Raw genomic sequence first — 24,218 nt, forward strand, 5'->3', positions numbered from 1 at the left:
AAGAACTCTGGGACATGAAGTCCTGCGTCACATCGTTCTGAGTGATCGATTCGTTTGTCCTACTGATCAGGACGTGACGTGTGACCACAGAACTATGCCGTAACATAAAACCACCATCATCTCTGTAGAACAGTGAACCTGTGAGCCCCCAGGCTCCTGGACCAGGTGGTGTGCCCCCCTCCCTAACACTGTGAGACGAGCTGACTCTCTGGAGTCATGCCACGTGCCAGCCTGCTTCAAATCCTCCACCATAGTTCCAGTTCCCGAGAAGCCAAGGATCACTGGACTAATGACTACAGACCTGTGGTCATGAAGTCTTTTGAGCGCCTGGTTCTGCCCCGCCCCCTCCTGGACCCCCTGCAGTTGGCCTACAGAGCCAACAGATCTGTGGACGATGCTGTCAGCCTGGCCCTTCACTACATGCTGCAGCATCTGGACTCCCTGGGACCCTATGCTAGGATCCTGTTCCTGGACTTCAGCTCTGCCTTCAACACAGTCCGCCCAGCTCTCCTCCAAGACAAGCTGTCCCTGCTGCATGTTCCAGACTCCATCCGCCGGTGGATCCCTGACCTCCTGACAGACAGGAGACAGCATGTGAGGCTGGGGAAGAACGTCTCGGACAGGTTTATCGTGTACCAGCTGGATGTTGGTATCTTATACTGACTAGAGATGGGGGTTTGTTGCTGAGGCTCTGGAGCAGGTTTCACTCTGTTGAAGCAGAGAAACACTGTGAGGAGGCTTCAGGCAAGTCTCTGATTAGAGCAGAGGACGTTTGAGGCTTCCAGGAGACATGAAACGCTCGGGGTTCGCTGCTGAATATTGTTTGAGCTGGTTGAGACAAAGACCTGTGTTGGGGTGTCGATACTAGCCTTAAATGAAACAAAGGCTATAAGTATGTATGGGTTCAAAGTCCAAAGGTTAGAAAAAAGAGCCCTCCATACATCAACACAACAGGTCTGACCCTTTGTATAACAGTGTTCACAGACTGCATCATTTGGCCCTGTAGCAGGCTGCAGACACAGCACAGATCAGTCCATAAATACTCAGTTACTCTGATACTCACATAGTTACTAAACACTACTGATGATTGTTTACTGTGTGAAAAAGGCTACATGCTAACAAGTGGCTAATGCAGGATTCTTACACCTTTTCAGATTCAAGCCCTTTCATGACCCTTTTCTAGCATTTCAGCCCCTCACAGCAACAAAAGGATTAATCAAATAATCAAAAAGATGTGTCACTCTTTTCATGGGATTAAGACATTATATAAACACCAGGAGTTAAGTGTTTTACAGTGTCACTGTCAGGAAACATGATTGTTAGTAAGACTGGTGGGCCAGTCCTGCTTTCAGCATCAGACTGGACCTAACAAATGATTGTATGGTTCTGCTGGTGGTTCTGCTGGTGGTTCTGCTGGTCTCCTGGTTGTCTGATGTGGATTGGAGGACTGTGTGGATGGCAGAGGTTAACTCCACTGGCTGCATCTACTACGCTGCCACTCTACATAATGCTGATGTGGACGTTCTTGTGCTGTTGACTTAAGTAATAATTCCTGGGGCAGGACCCGGACCAGGACCTCCTGATGTCCCTTTCCTAAACAACATCAAAAACAGGAGGGAAACCTTTTCAAACATTATCAATAGTACTATCAAGGAAGATGCTACAGATTACAAGGATGAGAGGAAGTCAACGGTTTCACAATCAGAAGGCTAAAAGTGGAGACATTAGAAAGTAGATATGTTTGTGTTAAACTCTTTTACATCTTTATGATACTGACATGACTTAAAAAGGAAAGACATGGAAGTACTGAGAAAGGGACCACATACAAACCGCTAACGTTCTCCTGGTGCTCCTACATGTGTTTGATCATGTAATTGGAAACAATTGATTATGTATTGAAATACTTGCGGCGTAATGTTAGTTTTTATATGAACATGCTTTAAACATGTTCCACCGGCTTTTCCTCGGGGAGCTGATGATGCTTCCAGGTATTATCGCATTCCCAGGTAAACACAGTTAAGACCTGGAGGCACCGTGGATCAATAACTCCAACATGTAGCTGTACAGGGGGCAGCGTGGTCACATCAGTGTGGCCGTGTGTGTTTACCTGCCTTCCATGTAACTGGAGTGCAGACTTTCTGCAGCTCTTTCCCACACACTTTGAGTTTATCATTGTATTAGCTGCCAGCGCTCACTCAAACAGCAGGTTCTCCTCAAGCCCCTCAGTCCTTTATTGATGGTTCCTTCAAATGCCAACTATTCAGTCAGGGGGCGGGTTGGACCGGTCCACTTTCAAGCATTTTCCAGCACTTTGTGCCAAATTCAAGCACTTTTTAAACCTCGAAAACACAATAGAATTTAAGCACTTTTTAAACCCCGACATTATGATTCCATTATTTTGATGGACTTCGGGCGCCCGTAGGAACCCTGTAAATGGGACTACAGACAATGCTGTTAAAGGTCCTCCAGCTGTCTGCACTGTAGAAGAGGTCAGAGGTTTTTAGCCTGCAGTCACAATAAAGCGGTGTTCATTAGCGAAGAGGATCCTGCTGAACTACACCAGTGAGGATCAATGACTTTATGTGTTGTAATATGTAACCCTAACCCTTTGTGGAACACAGGAGATGCTAATAAAACATCATCCTTCCTGCACCACTTACCAACTGAATTCATTTGAATTCTTTCTGGATTGATGTGACCACTCATCGGCTGTCTGATGAACGGATCAGAACCAGAGAACCCGTCCTGAGCTCGGTCACTTGTCTGATCGTTGTCTTACTTTAAAAACTCACCGCTTCCCGTTCCACATTATTTTTATTTTAATGATCTAATGAGGCTTTTTACAAACATTTAAAAAAATGGAACTAAATATAGACGTCACAAAACCTTGTTCCAATATGAACGTAAATAAATCTGTTTCCATCTTGGGAATAAAAAAACTCCAGATTTGTACAAAATGTAAACAGGAAAAATAAATAATGAATCAGGGAAGATATGGATTATTCTGCAGTTACATGATGATGATCCGAGTTAGAAACTAAAGTTATGAAACTATTTTACAAACTGTACAAGAATAATAACAAAATATCCACACACAGTAAAAAGATGTGATTCTACTCAGACGCCATCTTCTTCTGATTCTGGATATCATGGCACGCCACATTCACTGGTCAGACGATGTGAGGGAGCAGGGGCTGGCTGCTGCTATGTGACCTCCATGGGCAGCGTCGTCTCCGATAGTCCATTTAGAAGCCTCTCTGGTTCACTGGAGTCTCTGTGGGAGCAACAATCACAGAACCCGGTCAAAACCGATGTCATCCTATAGTGTGCCGCAGAGCAGGTGGTTCCCTCTGGAGAGAGGTACAGGAACATCAAACCCAACAAACACTTCCCCAGAGCTGTGACATCCAGCCCCACCCACCCAAAGCCTGAGCATTAAGCCCTGCAGACAGACCCACAGACAGATCACACTGCAATATGTCCAACATGCCGGTTACTCTGCTTTCTCTTTATTCTATTTATATATGGTGTATAACATTCCTGATCTGTGGTCCTCTATGTTATAATACAACCTCAGAAGTGAGCACCAGTCATTAAAACTAAAATGTACATGTTTACATGCTGCTGGTGGCAGCTAACAGCACCCCGACACAAACCCCGCCCCTCGTTCTCATGCTGGTTACCTAGCGGTGGAGACTTTGGGCACTTGGTCTAGGCTGGCAGCTACAGTGGCAAACTTTAAGGAGGATGTTGTGGGGGCAGAGGGGCGAGCAGTATGGGGAGAAATGGCGCCTGCCTGACTCCTCTGGTTGGGGAGAGACTGACGGGATGACGAAGAAGACAGTGACGGTCTTGGTGAAAGCACCGGCCTGCTGAGAGAGGAGTGCACTGGCCTGGGAGGACCTGAGAGGAGAAGCACTGTGTCACATGACTGCACGACAGCTACTATTTTCACAAGGTATAGAAATGAGTTGCATAAATGAACAACAGCAGATATCTACAACATGTGACTGATCCTCTTTCTATTGAATGTTTAGCCACAGATTTTAAAACACTGATGAGCAGGACTGAACATCTGGAACTGTTGGCGCTGAACAGAAGGCTCACCTAAAGGATGGACGCCATTCACGCTGCTCCTGTACGGTTTGTTCTCGCCACTGTGAGCATTCGGAGGAACGCTGATCACAGCTGAAGCCGCAAACTGAGCACTGGCCGGGTCCAGAGTCTTTGAAGAGGACTCATTAACCCTAGTGGACTGAAGGACAGACTTTAGAACAGACTCGGCTGGCTATATTTTGGAGCAGAGAAGAACACCAACAGGTCTCTGACATGATCCAGAGTGTGAGGCTGCTGTTTGTGTGTTACCTGTGTCCTGTGGAGTGCTGTACAGCTGTCCTGTTGTTTTTGCATCTGAACCAGCTGCTGTTGGTGACTGTGGTACTGCTCCTCTGTGATGCCCCCTGTTGGCATGAAGACAAAGAGGCATGCAGATCGTAACGTGGCTCTGCTGACTGATAAATCACCTCTACCACACCATTCACTCACCTTGTACAGAGCAGTGCTGAAGTGAAGGATGGCCGAGGACTCTGCTGCCCTCCAGTGTGGACACTGAGGTGCTACAGTCCTCTGGCCTGTTGTCCTGAGCCGGTCTGGGTCTGGAGCAGAACATTGTCAGCATCTGGATGTTGTTCACGACTTTAGCCAGGGAGGGATGGGTTGAGTCTGACATCAGAGGGGGGTTCTGGTCCACTGTTACAGGTTCACTGAGGAGGCTGGTAGCACCCCTAGCCCTACTTCTACAAACCGGATGTGTGAAAGAGTCCAGCTGTTTAAGTATCAGATCTAGACCACAGGATGCCCTGTCCAAGATGATCCTGATCAGAGGGTGGGGACAAGAAGAGTTAACGCCGATTTAATTCAGCTCAACAAATGTGACACTGCCCACATTTAAAGCCCAGTACAGAAGGCCTGTCTGACTTCAAATGTGAAAGTCAGGTTCAGTTCTGGTGGTTGACACTTTCGTTACCTGCCACCTCGTCCAATCCTGCGCCGACCCAGTCCCACCCAATGTGGAGGCAGAGACAGCCTAGTCAAAGAGTAATGGAGACACAGAGGAGGGCGCTGTGGACTGACATCTGCAGTGGTCTGCTCCACACAAGGCTGTAAAAACAAACCCATTTTATTCACGGTGCTGCCTGATGCTGTTCTACGATGCTCATGTTGATGCAGATCACAGATCAGGATGTCACAGAGTGTTGTAAAAGACATCAGATTTCTGCAGATTAAAGACTCACAGACAGATATTGGCAGCCAGCTTTCCTTCTGAAGACAAACACTCCGTCAGGGTTGTTTTCTTCATCAGGTGAAGGAGGAGGAGACTACAGGGGATACAGAGAGAGGGGACACATGTTGAGACATACTGGTGGTGACATTATGGTGAGGGACAGGTTTGGTACTGACCAGTGATGCTACTGAACATTCGTCCTCTCCGGAGCTGTGGAAGTCGTACTGTTTGATGTCGGCCTGGTCGACGGTGTAGGGACAGGGTGGGGAATCGTGCCATCTCTGTGGAGGAATCAGCCGGTTCTGTCTGAAGTTCTTCTTCTTTGGTCTTAACTGGTCATAGGGAGGTTCATCTGTAAGGGCTGCCTGCTTCTTCTGCATCCAAAACAGTAGAACACACTGTTAAAGGAGGACCTTTGTGTTTTCTGAGCTTTCAGTGACATCACTTAATTTTTCCTCTTCTGTAGTGTTAAACAAACCAAATGGGGGATTGGCTCCATCTGCTTTACTTCAACATCTATCCAGAGATCACACACACACAGAGGTGCTGAAGACTGTACCTTCATCTTGAAGTCCATTTTGTGTCTGTTGCTGCTGTTCAGAGTAATCGGGGTGCTGTATACAGGTTTCTCCACCAGAGGGAGTGACACCTCTCTGAGGATCTCTCCACTGAAATCTCCCATCTGATACCTGCACACAGATAGAGAACAGGACATCATAATGTCAGTGGTCAGGTGACACTCTATGATTATACTGATGTGTACATGATCTTCCTCCTCTACTTTCGGCTACTTTTGGCTCCTCTGTCCAAACCACCATCTGTTCTCTCCGACTTCCTCTAAATATAAAAATCCTTCTCTGCCTCACCTCTTCTCCACCATTTCCAGGGTCAGGTGCAACAACTCCCTCTTAGACTTCTCTCTCCTCTTGATCATCTCCAGGATGGTGACAGTCCGGCTGAACTCTCTCCTCAGTCTCAACATCTTCTCATATGATGCCTCGTCGTTCTTTCGGTTCTGAAGTACACAGCACAGACATGTTAGAGACAGCAGAGACGTTTAAACTGACTACACTGCTCAGTCCAGACCTTCCTGGTCTGCATCTTCTCGGTTCTACGCCTGAAGGCCACATAGGCGTCGTTGTTGGTGGATCCGTCTCTCTTCTCCTGTTTGATATGAGGAATTAGTGATGGACCCAGACAGTTCTTCCTCTTCCTCACCCAGTAATCATACACAGACTTCAACAGGTAGTCGTCCTCATTCAGCAGCAGTTTTGCTTCCGACAGCGACACCAGCTGAAACCAGAATGAGCACACAGACATCAGCAGCCGGTCATCTTTACTCTGCAACTGGCACCTCAAAGAGATGTCAGACTACACGACCCTAACCCTCCAGAGTCACCTGGTGTGTGCTGGCCTTCTCCAGTCGGTCCACCATGGTTTCAAACTGCAGAGGTTTGAGCTCCATTTTTCTGTTCAGCCTGTTGAGCAGCATCTCATCCTCAGAGTCCATGTCGTAGTCGGCCTGCTCGAGGTCCAAGCCCAGAGCTGCAGGAACATACCAAGGCTGACATCAGTGCACAGGACACAGGTGTAGCACAGGTGTAGCTAAAGTACTCACTCTGTATGTGGATGAGCTGTTTGGGAACTTTGAACTCTCCTTTATACAGTCGGTCGTAGTAGGTGGTGTTAGTCTCTGCTTCAGGTACAGGGATCACCATGTTCTCCTTCTTCTCCCTGAATACCTGCTGGGCAGAGATCGCCCTCTGCAGGTGGTGCTCCTGAAATACACCCACAGGCACATCAACACACAGTGGTGCTTAATCAGGTCCAATTTATTTGTGATCATTATACCATCAATTATCACAGTGACCGTTGTGTAAATACTTCCAGAGACAAATGCATTGTTTCATTTTTAATAGTCAAAGGTTGGCAGAACGTTATCTTGACCTTTAGGTCTGTTAAAGTTTCAACATATTCTTTTAAACTTAGCTAACATGCTAACTGTTGCTAGCAGTATTTAACCAAGTCCGGCTAATATGGAAACGTGACGCTGTCCGTGCACGTCACCATGGAAACTAAATACAAACTTCAACGTCACATCGACAGAAGCGTTACATCTCAGTAGTGGAACAGCGCAGAACCAACGTAAATCCTTACGTAACCTCCGTGAATACATGTGTGCGGCCCGCTGCCGGAAAACAACGTACGTGAAGAACTGTACGTAAACATGTCGTGAATCCCACCGTAGCACACAGCTAAGGCTAACAGCCAGCGAAGGAGTTTTAATAAAACCGTGTTCATACCAGCTCTTCTTCTTTTTCCATCCCGGTAGGCATCTGCGGGACGGCCCGATTAATCGACACGCAGTCCGTCAGGTCCGGCAGGTCTCTGTTGCGGTAAACCGGGAGCGGTTTGGCGGCGTCTAGCGCTCGCGCCCGGAACGAGAGTTTACTCATTGTTTGCGCCAAATCCGACAACCAGAGAGAACCCTGAATCCCGCCACAAACCCGCACCGATACCGGCGTGAATCCGCTCCGGACGCGACAGTGTCCGCTGCAGTAGTGCTCATCGGCGTCCGCTGCTCCGGTAACCGGCGGCAGGACTCATTAGTAACGGGGATTAACGGGACGTAGCAGCCGCTTCCTCGGACTCCACTGGTCCCTGCGCCACGGAAAACATGGCGGACATGTCCAAACCAGCGGCGGAGCAATCCCGTCAGCCACCGCGGCAAAACTTGAAACACACGGAACTGAAGCTGCGCGCAGCTCCTGAGGCAACTTTGTGTCCAATTGAAGAACCGATCCAGTGATAGCCCTGGAAACGGGTCATGTTGTAGCACCATGCATTATTCATATCAGCAGGTCATACACGACACGATCCAGGGATCAATAAAGGTGATCGTGTCTCTCCAACACGTGGTTTATTTATGTCGTGTGTTTGAAACCAATGTCAGACAAAGAGATGCTGAGAGCGTCACTCCCTTTATTCCAGTACAAAATCAACATGAGTCTCCAACAGCACAGACTGCAGACAGTGAACGCAGCACTGTCACCAATCAGAAGATTTCCATGTTCACGGAGCTGCAGCAGGTTCAAGGACTCTTCACTTTAAGGGTACAACATGTTGGCTGTGACTCACAAACCAACCAATCAGCCGCATGTTTATGTACAGGACAGGTGAGGCGCACAGCGTCAATGACACCAACACTACTGTCACATTGGCTGTGCTGTGGAGGGTCTAATAGTGCTGTAGCCATGGCAACGTGTGTGTCCACCAACTGGCTTTTAATGAGAAAACAGCCCTGGACACACAACAGGCTTCAGTGATGCATTCAGGGCCTGACAAACACAGGAAGACCAAACATCTGATCCGCCTCCTCCTGATCAGCTCTGCGGTGTCAAACCAGGGCGAGGTCACACTGATCTGTTTTATAACTCATCGTTCTGGAATGTTACAAAATAATCAAAGCAGCTGCTGATCAATTGATTTGTCTAAAAAGGGTTTTAACCTCTAATCAATCAATGTGCAATAAATGGAACAGTTCACTTTCTCTGATCGATTAGAAGGATCTATAAGGAAAAGCCTCGGTCAACAGGAAACTGAAGAGCTGTCAGCATGACAAAACTGCAGGCATGTCATGAGCATGGATGTCTAACACCGAACCAAGCTCCACCCTGGTCAAAACATGGTCTCCTTCAATAAAACATCATGCACAATGATGCATTCTGTCAGAGGTAGCTGTGCAGACGTATGCACACACAGTACATAAAGTCAGTGAGATGACTAAAACCTGTTCACACAAACCGCTGCATCCACTGCTGGCCAACACATCGAAGCAGTCTTAGTTCCAGATACAGGGCTGCACATGGTGGATGCTCCTGAAGGCCTCACGTTTGTGCTTGGTCTTCAGTCAGGTCAGTTTTCTGCCTGACTGTGTTTAACAAATTGAAAAAACAAATCCAGACGCTACCATTAAAAAGTGGATGGGTCCAAGACATCATGGTTCAGATGAACGGTCTGCTGAGAAGCATTAATTCATCCAGAGCCACGAGGAGAGAAAAGACTGGGAGGCCCGTAAAATCTCAAAGTATTTTTATTTCCATTACACTTAACGCTCATTTAATTTGTTCTTTTAGTGTTTATAAATGGAGTGAAATCAGTATACTGGATGTGCTCGGGAACATTCTGACTGAACAGAACCAGAATGAACCACAAACGGAAGAAAAGGAGGTAACGCACAAAACATTGCAAACAGGGGAAAGTGTTTCTTCTTCAATCGGGTCATCCGATCAGTTATCTGTGTTACTGACCAGCAGGCTGACTGATTCTGGTTCTTTGGTTTTTAACGATGGCAAGACTGAAAACAAAACGTTTTTAAGATGTTTGAATGTCTTTTAACGTTGTAAAACTAATTTATAGAAGATTTAAAACAAATAATGATCAGGATGGTTATTGATTACCAGGAGGATTACTTTCTCTGCTAATCAAAACTTTCACCAGATGCTGCATGACGTCTGTCGGCAGGTAAAACAGTTCTTATGGAGTGTGATGCAGCTCACCAGCAGCAATCAGTGACTGCAGGTTCTCTGAGGTCAAACAACCCAATAGACACTTCCTGCCTGGATCAATATCATGATTATCAGACACTTTCATTGAATCTGTTCATACGATAGTCTGTTTGTGATACAGTCAGGAGCTGCTCCTTCGAACACAGGAAGAGCACCCAGTCAGCCTTTTATTTTTAAGTCATTGTCATACAAAATGTCTTTTATTTTGGAGTGGAAAACAGGAAGTACCTGTTCATCATATTGTCCCTCCTCCTCAAAAAGACGCCGATTACCTGCAGCTGGAGGTCACCTGACCACCCAGCAGGTCAGCAGACCTGAGTCTCTGACAAGAGACAGAACGTTGAGTCCTTGCTCCATCCTGATGTGTCTTTAGCGTCATCATAGACTCGACTCTTTAGGAGGGTAGTCCACATTAGTTACCATGGTGACAACTGTAACAATTTCCTCAGGCGCTGTGGCACTCATCTGTCGCTGCATCTGGACAACGCGCTCTTCTACACAGCCAGCCGACAGCCGAGCCTCTGCCTCATGATCCCAGCATTCCTCAATGGTTTCACAGAGCACCGCCAGACCCTGCAAGACCAGAACAGCCACACCGCTGCTCACCAATTCACAGAGCACCCACAGTCCATAATCTACATGTTGATTTGGTGTATTATGGGTAATGTGGACTTACAGGATGTTTCTGCCAGCACTCTCTTAGCAATGGTCTCAGTTTCTTGTGGACCACAACATCCTGCATGTCCTCTAGAGATGGATGCTGACCCACCTCCTCCTCAAATGGCAGCATGTACTCATCTACTGGACCTAGCTCAGAGATAGCAGGCATAGACTGTCAGAGCGGGAATGCCATTCTTTCCACAAAGTGTCGGTGATGACAGCTAAGGAGAAAATGAACACAACACACACACTTGTTGTGTGTGTTGTGTTTCTTACCGTCAGCAGCTTTGCAGCGAGAGGCAAGCTCCCACAGAACCAGGCCCAGAGCGTACATGTCTATCCTCAGGAAGGCATCTCTCTGGAAGTTAATGGCTCCCTCTAGGACTTCAGGGGCCATATACCTCCTGGTCCCTACCTGAAACACACAGAGGGACAGGTTATATAAGCAACCAAACGCAGGAGGACTAGTGTATCTTCCTGTAAAAACACCAGGGACTTCAGGAAAAGGACACCACCTCATCTTTGAAACCATTATTTATGGTTTTTTTTTCCATTTATTTTTTCTGACAGTCTGCAGTCCTTCATCATCAGTGGCACACTAAGCTGCTCTCTCAGGGATACTCACCTGTCCATGTGTGTCTCCAGGGGATTTTCCTGCCTCAAACCTAAGAGCCAGCCCGAAGTCAGCAATACAGGCCGTCAGGTTGGACTTCAGCAGGACGTTCTTGCTCTTAAAGTCCCTATAAAAACACAGAGTTAGCCCTCCTGTCTGGCAGACTTCCGAGTGTCGGTGTACCTGTGGGTTATATACCTGTGAGCGATGGCCGGTTTGTGTCCGTCTTTGTGTCCAGGTATGTCTTCATGCAGATAGGCAAGACCTCGAGACATTGACTGAGCAATAAGACGCAGTTCAGACCAGGAGAGAACGTTGGCCTTCAAGTAGTCCGTCAGAGAACCCTGATGACACAAAGTTTACTCACTTTATTACCTCGTAAACATACTGCTACTTCACGTTTACATTGCTGACTGTGTGGACAATCTGCACATGGTCCAGAATAGAGACCTGCACAGGACCGAGTTCTCAATTCCACTCCCACCCACTCCCGAAGCCCGTCGGGTCCCGAGACATGAAAAGCTTAAAGTCGGGTTATTTTTGTGTCTTTAGGAGAACATGAGCATAAATATTCCCTAATAAATAACTTATCGTCTGTGTGACCTGTGTAAAACACTGTAGGTTATATTGACTGTGATTCAGTTCCTGAATAAAAGAGTCGTATATATGAGTATACATGGGCTTGTTAGATTTCTAAGAGCTAGGGTATTAGAATTATACAATTTAAAATGATCCCATACGAAGCGTAGAATAAAGCTTTGATTCTTTACACAGCGCTCCCTCTCCTGATCAGTGTAATACACAGTGAGCAGCGTGGACCACAGCTACTGTGTCCTTACCATCCTCCATGTCCACTGTCACTTTGGCTACAACAGCCTACTCCTCGCGGGACCCGCTACCTTTATGCGTGAGAGCCCGCTTTACGTTAACGTTAATTCCGCCTATTCCCGTGAAATTTGTGCCGGGTCCCAAGGGACCAGCGGGAAATTCCTGCCAGCTGCAGGTCTCTAGTCCAGAGTACAAAAAGATGATCCAACTACAGTTAAATCTCACCCCCAGCAGGGGGCAGTGTTACCCTCTCATGGTAGGCAGTGACGAGCCACAACTCCAGCTCCATGTTGCTGCCTCTCTTCTCGGCTCCGAAGAACTGCAGCAGGTTTTCATGTCTCATCCCGCTCAGGTTGTAGATCTCATACTCATTCTGCCAGGACTGCCTGTGCTGTAGAGCCACGAACAAACACAGATCAGCGGTCGAACCACATGAGGGCTCATCATGGAGAAGTGTTAATGAAAGAAGTCTGGGATTTGTCATTCTGTTCATACAATCACATACTGATCTTTTTGAGGCTTCCGCTCACTCAGCACCAACCTGTATGGGAAAGATTTTAACAGCCACAAATTCACTGATCAGCTGAGCCTTCCAAACACAGCCGAAGCGCCCTCTGGCTTTGATTTCTAGCAGTTGCAGGGACTTCGGTCCTAGGACAGGGGAGGGGGGCAGCGGCCCAGGTTCCTGCAGGAAAACACATGGAAACAATGACAGCTCAGAGGTTTCTCCTGCTGCTTTGAATGGCTCATAAAGAGATGGCTCTGAACCAGGACAGCAGGTCTCCAGGGGGTCCAGCCTGACATATGCAGTGAGGGAGAACTGGACTCTGCAATCTGTTACTGATTGAGAGGTCTGTCCATAAGTTCAAACCCAGACTATAAATATCTCAGATTAGTTAGCTTCATGAAGACACGTGGTGTCAGAAATCACCCTACTCACTATATGTGGCCCTGAGGAGTGCCTTTCTGAATGTGTAGTGAGAAAAAAAGAGACCTTATAAAGTGCCCTCATGAAAAGTAGTGTCCAACCATTAACAGTAAAAACTATGGTGAAAGCTTCTGTGACGTCAACCGTTTGTTTCTAAAGAGCCTTTTTGAGGCTCAGTGGGAGGATTCAGGAAGTCTATGGGAAATGACTTGCTTCTGGAGTTTTGATACTTCCTCATGGGCTTCAGGTTTGAGCCCTGGAGGCTGCTGCTTGTGTCCAACCGATGGTCAGTACATTAGCAATATTTACCGTCATCCATTGCATATAAGGTAAATAGCAGACCGGCAAGAAGAATGGGGCCGGTGTGACCGTTCTTACAAATATAATGATCCATTAACTAATGCAACATGACGTGTTGTTTGTTTGTTTGATTAGTTGTTGCCGCGTAATAATTTTTATGTATAAATTATGCTACAACAGCACAAATAATATTTGCCAGCGCCTTGTGTAGCCACAGAAAATGATGGAGGGAGGGAAAAGGTCTGAAAGTGTTTTCTGGACGCCCACAGTGCACAGTGCCCTACACTGAAGTCCCCATGTAGGGAGCAGGGAGTGAGTTTCTTCAGACTGAAAGGAAAAAGGAGCACGCTCTGCAAACTACGCAACGACACCAATCCAACATTAGCCAGAATATCTTTTATGTTCTGTACAAACTCAAACACATACCTGCAGATTTACCAGTAAATCTGTTAAAGCACAACAACCACAGAGCATGGATGAAAACTCAAACAAAAGTATGTGTTGAGGAGTCAGGCCAAAGAAGATGCAAACTCAAAGTCAGAGAAGAAAAAGCAGCAGTGATGAAACATTCTCCATTTGATGTTCTTACCTCGACCATTATGTGAAAGGCGTGCTGAGAAGCAGAGAGATAAACAGTTCATAAAGTCAGAGACAGAGGAGACACCGTCACATAACCATCAGAGAATGTTCATTCTGTGACAGGAGGGTGACGGCCTGGTGACATTTTTACTCAACTCCCGAAGCGAAACCCCTTCAATAAAGTCAAAAAGACCATCATGAATCATGGACCGGGTTTCTGCAGGAAAATGATTAGGAAGCCAAATGTAAGACTTTAAGATCTTTATAATGCTGGTTTGATCAAATTCAGGGCGTATGTAGCCTGTTTCAGACGCTCCGTGTGTCTCTCTTTTTCCTACTTTATCTTTTCTCCTAAGTTATTTTTGATTTACCTTTTGTACAGCTAGCATGTATTTAGAATTCTATTTTTATTTTTGCTAATACACCTTATTTTATATGTCTAACCTGTTTCTGAGTGTGCATGGAGCACCTGGAAAGCAAACAATTCCCCATGGGATTAACAAAGCATTTCTGATTCTGAAATGCAATAAAGCATGGAGGTCTGAGTGTCAGCTGCACGGCAGAGGGACAGGACAGGCGTGATGGGACACTTTAAGAGGCCAGTTTATAGTGATGGGACAATGGGAGGGGCCGCCCACACACACCCGAATAAAGGCTCCGCTCATTCTTATACAAACATACAAAACACCGATTAGAAATTCGCCACATTCTTTAAAGAAAAAATCTTTGATCTGTGGCCTTTCTAAGACCTCTGAACTCAATGTAAGGATTACTTGTCATTTTTAAAGATATTTAAGGCCTTCATATTGAAAAGTCTAAGTTAAGACTTTTTAGGGATCAGCGGATACCCCGAGTGCTATCAGTGTGTGTACTGTGGAAAGATGTTCGTGCAGTTGGACGGGCACATGTCTCACCTGTGTGGGCACCAGGACAGGTGGGTAGGCCAATTTGTGGTGTCGGTACATCCAGAAGGACAGAAGGATGATGGCAGTGATGGCCATGATGGGAAGCAGCGAGTACATCAGGGTGGTTAGAACTGAAGGCCTGGCTTGGGCCGGTATGTTTGTCGCTGTGGATACACACAGGGCAAGAAGGTCAGAAAACCAACTGAAAACGCCATTTAAATGTGATGAAATGCCTTTAAATGTGTTTATCTCAGTGACCACTGTTCAACAGGGCACACCATAATACGGCCCTATGACTTCCACGTTCACAGAATGCTGGAATTGGCTGATAAAAAGGAATCGATTTTTAAATGGGGATGTTGTGGAATTTGACATCATTTGACTGCAATGCTGTTTTCGTGTGAAGACAAACATACGTCAGACAGACACTGATCTCAGCACAAAGAGGCTGCCAGCCATGTATTTCAATAGGTAGAGAAGATTGAAGCAAGGCGTCTGGACTTGTAGAGTTTTGCCTTGCTTCAATCTTCTCTACGTATGATGACCTGGATGACTGAGAATCTTCATCAACATGTATTTCAATAGTTCAATGGTGATTCTCTGACCAGAAAAGAAAGATCCTGTCATGTATCCACTGGTCTACATTGGTTTTTATTTAGCAGCGTCTCATCTCTGGTATTACAGCCATGCCACATATACTGTGCTCAGACATACTGCTTACTGTGCTTCTGATCTATATTAACACTAGTACTCTCTACTTTAACTGTATTTAATGGGAAACCTCTGACAAAAGAATCTCCTCTGGGAGTAAAAGTTCTGATGCACCACTGCACCGACTTGAGGAAATGTGTTGTCACGTCAACAAATAAAGTTAGTTTCTATTCAGTTTGTGTACATTTTAGTCATTTACATGAAAAACACAATGTTTTTGGTAGTAAACTACAGTAAAAAAATATACTGCAAAATGAAAACAGAAAAAATGAAATGGATTTTATAGGGCCCTACAAAAGGAGAAAGTGTAAATACCTTAGCCCTAAAGTGTAAAGCAGTTTAATTAACAAAGAGGAAGCAACAAAATCATGAAATTACAAAAAATAAACACAAGTACAAGTTTGCATGAAATGCATCAACAAACACGAACACAGTCTTACTGGGTGTCGGTGGCTGGCTGCGATTGGGCCTGTAGAAGAACCTGTCGTTGCACAAACTGCCTTCACAGCAGCAGAAGAAGACTTCAGGAGCATCTTTCTCCTCCACACACTCGTTCCTGTCAGCAACAGAAACAGCTGTGAGCTCTACACACAGATGTGATGAATGATGTCATGGGACAGAGGGCATTCAGATATTTGTACTTATGCACTGGTTTTCAGTGAAGACACGTCCTTACTCCATAGGGTGAGGACATGATTAACAGGAGTAACTATAAGCTCATTCTGCAGAACTCTGAACACAGCATCTCTCATTTCCAGCCAAATTAGATGAACACACAAATATCAGCTCATATCTCTTCCAGCGGTGACAGCAAAGCAGAAGAAACTGTATTTTTCTGTGCTGCCCTCTGCAGAGTGACGGGAGCACTGAATCAGCTGCAACATAACCATACACCTTACCTTCCTAACTTACATGCTCCCTGTGGTCAACCTGCTGACTGCAGCATTTCTGAGAGTAACACATGAACCTGGTCAAAAATATGCAGTGAAGCTGACAGGAAACACACATGTTTGTGTTGACAGCACACAAGACACCTGACAGGTCTTTATATGCAGGTCCCTGATGCTCTGTGAGCTGTCAACACACAGCAGAAGTCACTCAGATGTTTGAACTACAGTGTGGATGGACTAAATCAAACTATCTATCCTTTGATTAGGTCCACTGCCTGCATCCTGGTCAGACTGGCTCTGGTTCATTATGAGTTTGCAGTGTGTCTACCTGTCGTAACAGTTGGGGTGATCCAGCCAGCAGTCTTGTTTGACCACCTGCACCACTCCCGAGTTGTTCTTCCAAGTGGCAAAGCAGTGCACCCTCTTATCTTTCTCCTGGGTGGTGCAGTTCACCACCCGACCAATGCCCCGCTGACTGTCTGAAGAGGAGGAAGATGAAGGATTGTAGTTGTAGTAGGCACACTTCAGGGTTTCTGAGCGGCCTAGGATTGCACCTGAAGAGGAGACAAAAGACTGTGAGAGGGGACATTCTCCATGAAGCCTGAACATACAGTCAAGGTCTGCACGCAGGCTGAACTGCACAGTTGTCGGTGTGACAGTTGGAAGGAGCACAAACACACAAGAAAAACACACACTGGTGCATAAGTACATCAGAGATCAGGAACCTGCATCAGGAACATGGTTTGATGCGTCCAGGAGTCAGACTACTCCATCAACATAAACTCAGAGAGTAGGCTGGATAGCTAAAGGGTCAAAGGTCAGAGTAGTGACCTGAGAGCAGCTGTGTGACCCTCCTCACAGAGAATTAGCCCACACTGTAATGTGACCTGCTGGAGTCAAAGCAGTGGAAGAATCTCATCAAACATGTGGCTCCACTGTGCATCAGCATCATCATGGAGAGTTGGCATCACAGCACAGATCTGACAGCATGGTTCCACCTTCACACAGGGTTAACACTGAGATCACAGCCTGTTCACACCGCTCAGCAGTAATCAGGGTAAGATTTGACATTATCTTTAATGTTCTGACCAATAATCCTCTGAAGTCCACGCCACCAAATGACCCACAGGTCTGTCTGTAAGTCAGAAGAATGCTGCCTCAGCCATTTAAGGACATTTCACGTCCTTTGCCAGAAGCAGCTTCTGGGGATGATTCCACATCACACATGTCTGTAACACAGCTCTACATCTCTGAACAAACACATATGTAACACCGCCATGTGCTGTGGGATACAGCTAACCCGCCTCAAACTGTCTGGCAACATTAAAACGTGTAAAGGCAGCTGGACAGAACCAGAGGATTATGTATGCTGTCAGCCCAAATCAATTCAGCCCCTTCACCTGCTACGGTCTGTAGCATCCAGGCGAAACTACGTCTGGTCCGATCACCGCCACGGCAGCAGAAGGTTCGGACAGTTCCGAACAGGGCTGCAGGCTGGATCGAGCTGTGTTGTGTTCACTAGCACACATTGAGCCCTGGCGGAGCTGATAACATTTGAAACGCTTAGGACAGAGTCAAGGCTTCTGCCATTACACACGTGACAGAAACAACTTAGTGACGTCATGAGGGAAGCAGGTGTGAGCTCACCTGAGGAGCAGGAGATGAGGAAAACACTGAAGGCCAGTTTGGTCGCTGGTCCCATCTTGGATCCAAAATAAAATCCTCTATTCACGTTTAATCCCACAGCAAGACGAACCGGGATTATTCTAACTGTCGTCGCAGAGTACCAGCACCATGTCGCGGTCCAAACAACTGGTCCAGGCCTGTCATACACCCCGAACCATCAACAAAAACAGTTTGTAAGGAAACAGGCCCGGCCACACCAGACAATCTGCTACCGGGCAGCAGCAGCAAACATCCATCTGTCAGCTCCCTTCATTCGGATCCTTCGGTCCGCACGGCCTGCCGATATAGATCGAGTCAGCTGTTATGAGGACAGGACGTTTCCATCGAGCCGCTGGACCTCCAGCTACAGCTAGCTGCCGGTTCCCGTTCAGATCTCCAATGTTATTAACACCGCGAGGAACTAGCACGCACTGTTCACGACATGTTTATCCGCGAACCAGCACGCTGTTCTGACAGTGTGGCGGTAATCCGGGATCCAGAGCTGCAGCCTTCGGTCCGCCACGGAGCTCGTTCAACAGTCAACTGCTTGCCCCGGCTAGCCGTTAGCCTAGCTCCTCGGCGGTTTCCAAACTGGGCCACGAACCGCAGCCCCACGGCGTTTCCTCCGAGGGGGGGCGGGAACGCGGAATAGATGATTCGAACCGAATGACAACAGCGCGGCTACCGTGTTCGTTCCGCCACTCTCCGTCCTTACTTCCAGTCTTTCCCTGCCTGGACCAGCAGAGGAAGATGGCCGCCACGCTCACGGTACTTGTTTCGCCTTCTTCCACCGTCATCTGTCGCCGCTTCCAACATACTTCAGTGACAGCCACGAGAACCAATCAGATGGCTCTAGCTGGATCCCTCCACCAATCCGGAGCGGCCCCCAGTGTATGGAGAAGGACCGCCCCCTGTGTAGAAAGCCGTGCAGGCCGCAGAGAGCTGGAGCTTCTCGGATGGAGAGTGAGAGGAACCCGCGGCTCATTTTACTCTCCACAAAGTAACGAGTCTCAAAAACACATGTATTAATTGATATGTTAATATTGATGATGTGTATAAAGCACATCATCCGCAGTTTGTCCCTGTGAACACACCCTTTAAAAGCCACTGAACAGCGTGGACGCTGACGTTTGACTGAGTTCTGTGACATGAATCTGATCAGTGATGGCTGACCCAGTTACAGATCAATGGTGACCCATCATAGATAATCCCTGTATAATCCACAGTAATCTGTAGTAACACTGCAGCTGAGTAACAGCATGTCTGTGAGTCAGTGGTTGGTCCTTTATGAATGTCCCGTCTACTGTGGAGTCGGAGCAGAGCTTGTTACAGTCTCAGATGTTTGGGAGGTCACAGGTCATTTCTGACTGAATGAACAGTAATGGAGGGTTAAAGCAGCTCTGCTCTTACTGAGAGACGTCCTCATTGTTTGGCTGGAAATACTTCAGCAGCTCCACGTTCCTCAGCTCGTTAACTTTAATCTGAAATCTACACGGTCAGGTGGAGATTATCCTGATGCATCTGTCGCTGTACGTCTCCCTCTGACCTTCGGCCGACCTTCAGCGAACAGAAGCTACAGAATGGCCTGCATGAGCTACGCCCACCAGAGCAGCCCCTCTTTGTGGACTACACACAGTTTGAGATTCTGAGCTCTGCAGTACTGTACTTAATTTCCCCACGGGGATTAATAATAATAATAATAATAATAATGCATTGGTCTTATATTGCGCTTTTCTGCTCTGTTGGGCAGGCACTCAAAGCGCTTACATTGAGATGCATTATTCTTTCACACCACAGTCACACAGTGGCAGTAGTGAGCTACCAGTGGTAGCCTGACTGACGGAGACGTGGCTGCCAAGGTGCGCCTACGGCCTCTCCGACCACCGCCGATTCATTCATACGCATTCATACACCAGTGAGTGCACTGGAGGCAATGCGGGTAAAGTGCCTTCCGGTTATTGGACAACCCTGCTCACCACTGAGCCACTGCTGCCTACCGTAAATATAAAGTAAACATATAAAGTTAAATATAAAGTAAACATCTATCTATCTATCTATCTATCTACAATGCCACTGAGAAGTGTTTGTACCCTTTAGAATATTCCACATTCTATTAATGCACAAAAATGATCCAAAACATTTGTGGGTTTGCACACAAGTCCTGAAAGTCTGTGGATCTGTGGAGTCCAAAGTCCTTAGAGATGGTTTTCCATCCACCCACTCTTTTCTGAGGTCCTCATAAGTAACATGATACGACATAAAGGACACTGAACGGCATCCGGGCCTCATGACATTGATTGGAAACACTTCTCAGCATATAGAGCCTAATTCTCAGCATAATTCGGCCTGGAAATTCACTTCAGCTGATCCCTGAGGTGCACATACTTGCACCTCAGATACCTAATGTTGGCTCATTTTCCTAAATAAATAAATATAACATATAAATAATAGTAAAGTATTTATTGACTAGCTTCCCTCTGTCTACTTTCTGGACTTATGCTAAGTCACTTTTATACTTAAGGGGTTAGTGATGTAACCCCTGATGTACAGCTTCTATCTTCTGTTTATTGATTATTTATTTTGTATCTTAATATTTTGCATTCATTCTCCTTTTAATGACATTTATCAATGATTGCCTCTGTTTGGGGAGTGACAGCCGTCCCAAAATGCTTGGTGTGCATAAACAGGACATAACTATAATCCTGTACTATAGTTCAAGTCACATTAAATACAATGTTAACTGTAGAGGTGTCTTGTTAGTGTGTATCTGTTCAAAGCAGCAGAACCCTGTGACATCACATTCAGACAGACATCACTGATCTCTGTCAGACTGCAGCTTTGGAAATGTGATTTTTTTCCTTTTTGTTTTGTTTTGATGACATCATCAGGAAGTGGAGGTCACACTGAATCTGCATGTGTTTCATGTGCGTGTCTCTGCTATTGTTTCATATTTTGGCTGGTTTTTGAGTTATTACCTGTAACAGGAGATATCTTTAACCTGCTGCTTGTCTTTCAGGTGGCTCGTAAGAGTCGTGCAGGAATTACAGAGCAGTCATTAGCCTCAGAGAGCACAGAGGAAGTCAGCTGCTCTCCTGGTGGTACTGCACTGGCAGGTTTGACATGCTCTAATGACCCTGTGATAAACCATCTAAGGTAAAACATCTGGTCTGTCCAGTTCAGAACTGAAACACCACTGGTTTTCAGTCAGGACTGTACAACACCAGGTTCAAACACAGGAAGAAAAACTAAGGAGCAGAGAAGCAAACACAGCCCGAAGAACATGGGGCTTCCCTTTTGAAGGGGAAGCTCCTGGACATGCAGGTGGAGACCCCACTGGTCACCTGGATCACTAACTATCTCACAGGTCGACCACGATTGTGAGGCTGAGGAACACCGTCTGGGACACGATAGTGAGCAGCACCAGGGCACAGTCTCCATTCCTGTTCACACTCTATACATCAGACTTCATACACTGCTCACAGTCCTGCCACCTGCAGAAGTTCTCGGATGACTCTGCCATTGTGGGCTGTACCAGCAGAGGTCGGGAGGCGGAGTGCATGAGTGTGGTGGACAGCTTCGTGGAGTGGTGCGGACAGAACCACCTGCAGCTGAATGTTCTTGAATCTTCTCGTGAATGTGCTTCAGGAAGCACCAGACACTCCCAGACCCGGTCAGCATCAAAGGTACCAACGTGGACATTGTGGACAGCTACAAATACCTGGGTGTCCACATTGACCACAAACTGGACACAACTGTATCATATATTGTGCTCATACTGCAAACTGTACTCTGATTTGGATTATAGTGACTCATACTTTTATACTCTTACACTTTAATTTAATGTAAGGGTTAGGCACAAGAATTTAATTTTTATTTTTTATTTTATTTTAGATACTTTATTAATCCCAGAGGGAAATGTCATACAATGACTAGCAAGGCGCGCCACACACACAACAGTGACTAGGGAGGAGTTGGGATCGAACCACCAACCTTCCGGTTACTGGACAGAGTGCGAACGCAGTCCCCCACTACCAGAAATTATGCAGTCGAGATTCCCACATTTGGGGAATTCGCAGGGGTCAGCACAACCTGGAGTGCAATGGCTGAGCCTCGCCCTGGGTGAACCACCTTCTTGATCATGGTATCTCCCCTGCCAGGTAAGTATGATAGTATGATAATAAAGTTTTATCTTATCTTATTAGTCCCACAATGGGGAAATTGCTTAAGGCAGCCCAGCAAGGAGTGCCATACACCAGTGAGTGCACTGGAGGCTATGCGGGTAGAGTGTCTTGCCCAAGGACACACAACAGTGACTAGGGAGGCCACCAAACACCAACCTTCCGATTATTGGACAACCCTGCTCTACCACTGAGCTACGGTACTGCTTTATTTTCTTTATTCTTTATTTTATTTTTTGTGCATTACATCTTTTTAATTTAATTTTCAGGATTTTTTTTCTTCATGTCAGTCTTTTGTCAGAACAATTAGTTTTTACGATGTCTGTATTTCAATCATGAGAGATGCAGCGAACTGAATGAGAAGGAATTTATTAATACAATGCAGACCTAGTCCTAGACCCCGTCGTGAGGACTTCTGGACTTCTGGATGATGTTTCCTAGAGGGAGCATGTAGAGGGTGGACAGGATCGGTCCGAGCACTGAACCCTGGGGAACACCGTGATTGAGCCTTGTATGCAAAGAGGACACATCATTAACATGAATGAAGTGAACTCTATCTGATAAGTATGATTTAAAGCAGCCTAGTGCTGTCCCTGTAATCCTAAACTCATGCCCCTTCATCAGCAGGTATGTCCTCAGCTTCATCTTTTCCATACTACCTTCTATAAAACAGCAGAAACACCTCAAAGATTGTGGTCAACTGGCGCCCCCTACTGTCAGCAACTGATGTCACACAATGGGTTTTGTCACTGTTCACCACACATACACACACACAAATGACAAACAGCACCCTTCCTTGTTGACAGACTATCAGCAGATGCAGAACGCACACCATAATAGACCCCACCCACCCAGCCAATGAAACGTTCACTTCCCTCAGGCAGAAGGCCGTGTACCCTTAGAACCCAGACATCAAGACTGTGAGGCCCATAAACTCTGAGCCATAAGCTGTCCTCCGCTCTGCACTTAACTGCACTCATTCTAATGTGCTGCTCGTTCTTTAAATTTTGGTTATTTACTATCATGCATTTATTAGTTTCTGTCATATATCAACCTAGTAAATAAACCTGAACTTGAACACAGGAAGAGATGTGTACCATAAACAAACACAAAAGATGATGATAGCTATGGTCTGATGGTGTTTAGGTGAAGAAGCTGTGATGCAATGCATGTCCAGCAGAGGGCGATAACACACAATGTAACCGAGCTAATGTTGATGAAGCAGAATCCTGACTTTTTAAGTGTCAGTCATCTAAACACATGAAGTTTAACCTTTTTATATAAAATCAGGAAATAAATGAGAGCTGATGTCAGAAGGTCATCAGAGGACCAATCAGCATCCTCACAACACTGAGAAGAGCGAGACATCAGAAGACTCAGGACACATCATGTGATGAGAATGTTTACAGATCCAGTAAACAGAGGGAGAAATGAGCTGCAGTCATGTCAATGAACACAGTTTATCTTCTGTGTGGGTCTTCCTGCTGAGCTGAGTTCACTGCTCACAGAGAAAGGGGACATGAAGGTTCCTACTGTGTGTCCTGTAGATGTCAGCTCTGTTATCGAAGCAAAGACGTGTCTGCTGGAGCTCGCTGCGGTCAAAGGCTTCTTGACTGGACTGCTGCTCAAAGGAGTTTGCAGATCTTTGTAAAATCAGGTCGATTGGAAGACAAATAGGATGAGAAGCAAAATTCTGCATAGTTTCTTTGTAAAATAACAACGACAGCCTTTATCTCCCTCAAAATGAAGTGTGTCAGATATTGATGAAGGCTCTCTGTAGTCTTTAGTTGCTTTCAATATGTGAACAGGAAGTATGTGTTTCCTGCTCCAGCTGTGATCTCACACTGATCGGACTCTTTGTTTTAACACTCAGCTCAGGCTGCCAACATTATGACATAGTCCATTATAGGAACCAATGGGAGGCTGCTTCTGTGTGACATCATGGTGAGACTTTTATTTTGTTATTAATTCATGTTTGATTAATGAGTGGACTGTAAATGATATGATCAGGTCAGGTCATCAGCAGAGGTCAGACTGTCTGCTGTCAGGTGTGCTGCTGACTCCGCCTCTGTTCTGCTGAGCACTGAACATTTAGTTCCACATATTGTC

General features: G+C 46.2%; 2 protein-coding genes and 1 non-coding gene across 4 annotated transcripts; all 3 read right to left on the bottom strand.

Moving 5' to 3' along the window:
• Nucleotides 1-2,847: 2,847 nt before the first annotated feature.
• epc2 (enhancer of polycomb 2) lies at nt 2,848-7,995 on the bottom strand. Its single transcript, XM_028394495.1, has 14 exons — nt 7,588-7,995; nt 6,903-7,062; nt 6,684-6,829; nt 6,371-6,577; nt 6,151-6,299; nt 5,844-5,973; nt 5,461-5,658; nt 5,295-5,378; nt 5,027-5,160; nt 4,546-4,874; nt 4,366-4,460; nt 4,108-4,255; nt 3,684-3,903; nt 2,848-3,274 (listed from the first exon to the last, which is right to left on the bottom strand). The coding sequence occupies exons 1-14, from the start codon at nt 7,738-7,740 to the stop codon at nt 3,205-3,207; spliced, it is 2,223 nt and encodes a 740-aa protein (XP_028250296.1). The 5' UTR covers nt 7,741-7,995; the 3' UTR covers nt 2,848-3,204.
• A 1,366-nt stretch (nt 7,996-9,361) lies between these two features.
• On the bottom strand, nt 9,362-18,748 carry acvr2aa (activin A receptor type 2Aa). 2 transcript variants are annotated; one of them, XM_028393486.1, is made up of 12 exons: nt 17,914-18,748; nt 16,595-16,820; nt 15,817-15,932; nt 14,675-14,829; nt 13,771-13,794; nt 12,495-12,638; nt 12,201-12,344; nt 11,324-11,469; nt 11,138-11,252; nt 10,789-10,927; nt 10,529-10,659; nt 9,362-10,425 (listed from the first exon to the last, which is right to left on the bottom strand). In XM_028393486.1, exons 1-12 carry the CDS (start codon nt 17,966-17,968, stop codon nt 10,231-10,233), a joined length of 1,590 nt encoding a protein of 529 aa, XP_028249287.1. In that variant the 5' UTR covers nt 17,969-18,748; the 3' UTR covers nt 9,362-10,230. The 2 variants fall into 2 exon arrangements, with proteins under 2 accessions (XP_028249287.1, XP_028249288.1); XM_028393487.1 differs by lacking the exon at nt 13,771-13,794 and having other exon boundaries at nt 10,231-10,425; nt 17,914-18,746.
• Nucleotides 18,749-21,931: 3,183 nt separating this feature from the next.
• On the bottom strand, nt 21,932-22,096 carry LOC114426926 (U1 spliceosomal RNA). The gene has a single exon (XR_003669404.1). It is a non-coding gene; the product is annotated as a U1 spliceosomal RNA (small nuclear RNA).
• Between the last annotated feature and the right edge of the window lie 2,122 nt (nt 22,097-24,218).

This window comes from Parambassis ranga, chromosome 21 (assembly GCF_900634625.1).
Source record: "Parambassis ranga chromosome 21, fParRan2.1, whole genome shotgun sequence".
NCBI lineage: Eukaryota > Metazoa > Chordata > Actinopteri > Ambassidae > Parambassis > Parambassis ranga.

Bases quoted from the DNA above. Each gene is read 5' to 3' on its own strand.
- epc2 (XM_028394495.1), bottom strand. From the start codon at position 7,740: ATGAGTAAACTCTCGTTCCGGGCGCGAGCGCTAGACGCCGCCAAACCG. The intron at 4,875-5,026 runs GTAACGAAAGTG...CCCTCTGATCAG, and splicing joins AGGATTGGACGAGGTGGCAG to GATCATCTTGGACAGGGCAT. The intron at 4,256-4,365 runs GTAACACACAAA...TCTGTCCTTCAG, and splicing joins CAGCACTCCACAGGACACAG to TCCACTAGGGTTAATGAGTC.
- acvr2aa (XM_028393486.1), bottom strand. From the start codon at position 17,968: ATGGGACCAGCGACCAAACTGGCCTTCAGTGTTTTCCTCATCTCCTGC. The intron at 12,639-13,770 runs GTAAGAACATCA...GTTTTCCTGCAG, and splicing joins CCTTTCACATAATGGTCGAG to GAACCTGGGCCGCTGCCCCC. The intron at 11,253-11,323 runs GTATATAACCCA...GTGTTTTTATAG, and splicing joins AAACCGGCCATCGCTCACAG to GGACTTTAAGAGCAAGAACG.